The 3,070-nt window shown below is 40.3% G+C and overlaps 1 protein-coding gene across 1 annotated transcript; it reads right to left on the minus strand.

The window, feature by feature from the left end:
• Positions 1–1,517: 1,517 nt before the first annotated feature.
• On the minus strand, positions 1,518–2,618 carry LOC126930814 (60S acidic ribosomal protein P0-like). The gene has a single exon (XM_050748328.1). It carries the CDS (start codon positions 2,538–2,540, stop codon positions 1,584–1,586), a length of 957 nt encoding a protein of 318 aa, XP_050604285.1. The 5' UTR covers positions 2,541–2,618; the 3' UTR covers positions 1,518–1,583.
• Between the last annotated feature and the right edge of the window lie 452 nt (positions 2,619–3,070).

The raw sequence follows: 3,070 nt of genomic DNA on the forward strand, positions 1-3,070 counted from the left end.
TGAGTAGCTGGGACTACAGGTGCCTGCCACCACGCCTGGCTAATTTGTTGTTGTTGTGTTTTTAGTAGAGATGGGGCTTCACCGTCTTAGCCAGGATGTTCTTGATCTCCTGATCTTGTGATCCACCCGCCTAGGCCTCCCGAAGTGCGGGGATTACGGGAGTGAGCCACTGCTCCCAGCCACTTGACTGACTTTTGACTGAAGCTTGGCTGTTTGTGACTTGCTGAGATAGGGCTGCGAAGAAATGAATACTCCTAAATTGGTATGTGTTAACAAACCAAAACCTCAGTTAGGTACAGTTAATTATATCGAAACTCAAAGTAGAGACCTGAATATAAACTTAACAATTTTAGTATGTTTGATTTTTGTATGTGTGTTTTGTGTATGCTTGGAAAAAAAAAAATACTATTCTGCAGTTGTTGAGGGCAGAATTCTAAATATGCTCCTTGTGTCCTGTTTTAATCATGTTAATTAAACCTTTTATATTTTTCCTGAATTCTCCCCACCTTTCATCTATTGCAGAATGTGAGATTTCTTCTTGGCTGGGTATTTGTCAATATATTGTTATATTCCTCTGAGGTTTTAATTAAAAAAAAAAAAAAAAGAGGCTATGTTGTTCGATGCATAGAAATTTGAACATAGTATATCTTTCCTGATAATTGGACATTTTATAATTGTAAAATCTCCCTCTCCATCTCTAGTAACTTCCTTAAAATTTAAATTGTCTTTAAAATATCTACTAAGTTACATGTACTCTATCTATTTCAACTTTGTGTTTGTTACCCATATTTAGTGCCAAGCTTTCTGTGCCCTCTCGTTTCAGATATGACTCCTTCAAACTGCAAGTATTTGGGTTTAGTTTTTAACAGAGGTTCACAACCTTTGTCTTTAACAAAGTATTTAGACTGTTCACATTTAATCCCATTACTTTTATATTTTAATTTAAGTCCACTGTTTCATTTTGTGTTTCTATTGGTCCCTCTATGACACTTTTTTGCCTTTTAAAACCTTTAATTGAATTCATGCACCAATTTTTGATCAATATAATTTTATCTGTTCACCTGCATGTATTAAACATTCTGTAAGGATATAAAACTGTAAACAGTAGTTAACTAGGAGAATGTAATAGAGTTGAAAGATAATGAGGTATCTCAAGACAGTCTATTTCTGTTTTTATTATTTTTTTAAGTAAAATAAGTGCACATTTTTATATTGACCTTTTGAAACCAGAACTGCAATAATTCTGCTAGAAAAGTAATTATAAAATGTATACAAAAACAAATACAAGTTGTTAGGCTTTTTTACATTTCCTCATTTTCCATTTACTCACAGGCTTAATAGCATCAATGTAAATTTCCATAGCAACATAATTCAGAAACAATTGATTTTACAATATGCTTCTCAGCATAGTATCAAGTGTTTTCTATGTAACTTTGTTGGGTGTACAGTCTCTAGAACTTCACTGCCCTTTGGATGACCCCTTGTTTTCTTTTTTTTTTTTTTTTTTTTTTTTTTTAAAAGAAGTAAGCCTTTATTTCCTTGTTTTGCAAATAAAGCTGGTTAAGTTGGTTGCTTTTTGGTGATTAGTCAAAGAGACCAAATCCCATATCCTCGTCCGACTCCTCCGACTCTTCCTTGGCTTCAACCTTAGCTGGGGCTGCAGCAGCAGCAGCAGGAGCAGCTGTGGTGGCAGCAGCCACAGGGGCAGCAGCCACAAAGGCAGATGGATCAGCCAAGAAGGCCTTGACCTTTTCAGCAAGTGGGAAGGTGTAATCCGTCTCCACAGACAAGGCCAGGACTCGTTTGTACCCGTTGATGATAGAATGGGGTACTGATGCAACAGTTGGGTAGCCAATCTGCAGACAGACACTGGCAACATTGTGGACACCCTCCAGGAAGTGAGAATGCAGACTTTCCTCTGTGATGTCAAGCACTTCAGGATTGTAGATGCTGCCATTGTCAAACACCTGCTGGATGACCAGCCCAAAGGAGAAGGGGGAGATGTTGAGCATGTTCAGCAGTGTGGCTTCGCTGGCTCCCACTTTGTCTCCAGTCTTGATCAGCTGCACATCACTCAGGATTTCAATGGTGCCCCTGGAGATTTTAGTGGTGATACCTAAAGCCTGGAAAAAGGAGGTCTTCTCGGGCCCGAGTCCAGTGTTCTGGGCTGGCACAGTGACTTCACATGGAGCAATGGCACCAGCACGGGCAGCAGCTGGCACCTTATTGGCCAGCAACATGTCCCTGATCTCAGTGAGATCCTCCTTGGTGAACACAAAGCCCACATTCCCCCGGATATGAGGCAGCAGTTTCTCCAGAGCTGGGTTGTTTTCCAGGTGCCCTCGGATGGCCTTGCGCATCATGGTGTTCTTGCCCATCAGCACCACGGCCTTCCCTCGAAGGGACATGCGGATCTGCTGCATCTGCTTGGAGCCCACATTGTCCGCTCCCACGATGAAACATTTCGGATAATCATCCAATAGTTGGATGATCTTAAGGAAGTAGTTGGACTTCCAGGTCGCCCTGTCTTCCCTGGGCATCACGGCGGTGCGTCAGGGATTGCCACGCAGGGTTTAAAGACGATGTCACTTCCACGAGGACGCCTGGCGAGAGCGACCCCTTGTTTTCATTAGGTAAATGAATAGCTCATAGTAAATGTGATATGGGAAGAAATTAAGAGATAGGGCAAGGAGATGATTTTTTTTTTACCTTTGTCAAGCCTTGTTACATCTGTGTACCTCATTTTCTTCATCTGCAAATAAAACCAGTAAGACTAGAGTCAGATTGTTTTAGGCCCCCTACTATCCATAAATGCCTTACAGTGGAAATATTTTGAAGGCAGACAGCCCAGTCCTGCTTTCAGTTTCTGTCCGTTCCTAGCTATGTGATTTTGAAAGTTACCTTATTTTTCTGGAATATATTTTTCCTTAATAAAACCTGGGTTATTTTGAGAAGTTAATAGTAAAGCACTTGGGAAGAGCTTAGTGTTGTCTTATAGCAGATATACTATTGAATGTTCATATTTCTAGCAGATAAGATATTACTGGTAATTATTAGATTTTACTTCTTA

This window comes from Macaca thibetana, chromosome 11, assembly GCF_024542745.1.
Source record: "Macaca thibetana thibetana isolate TM-01 chromosome 11, ASM2454274v1, whole genome shotgun sequence".
Lineage (NCBI taxonomy): Eukaryota > Metazoa > Chordata > Mammalia > Primates > Cercopithecidae > Macaca > Macaca thibetana.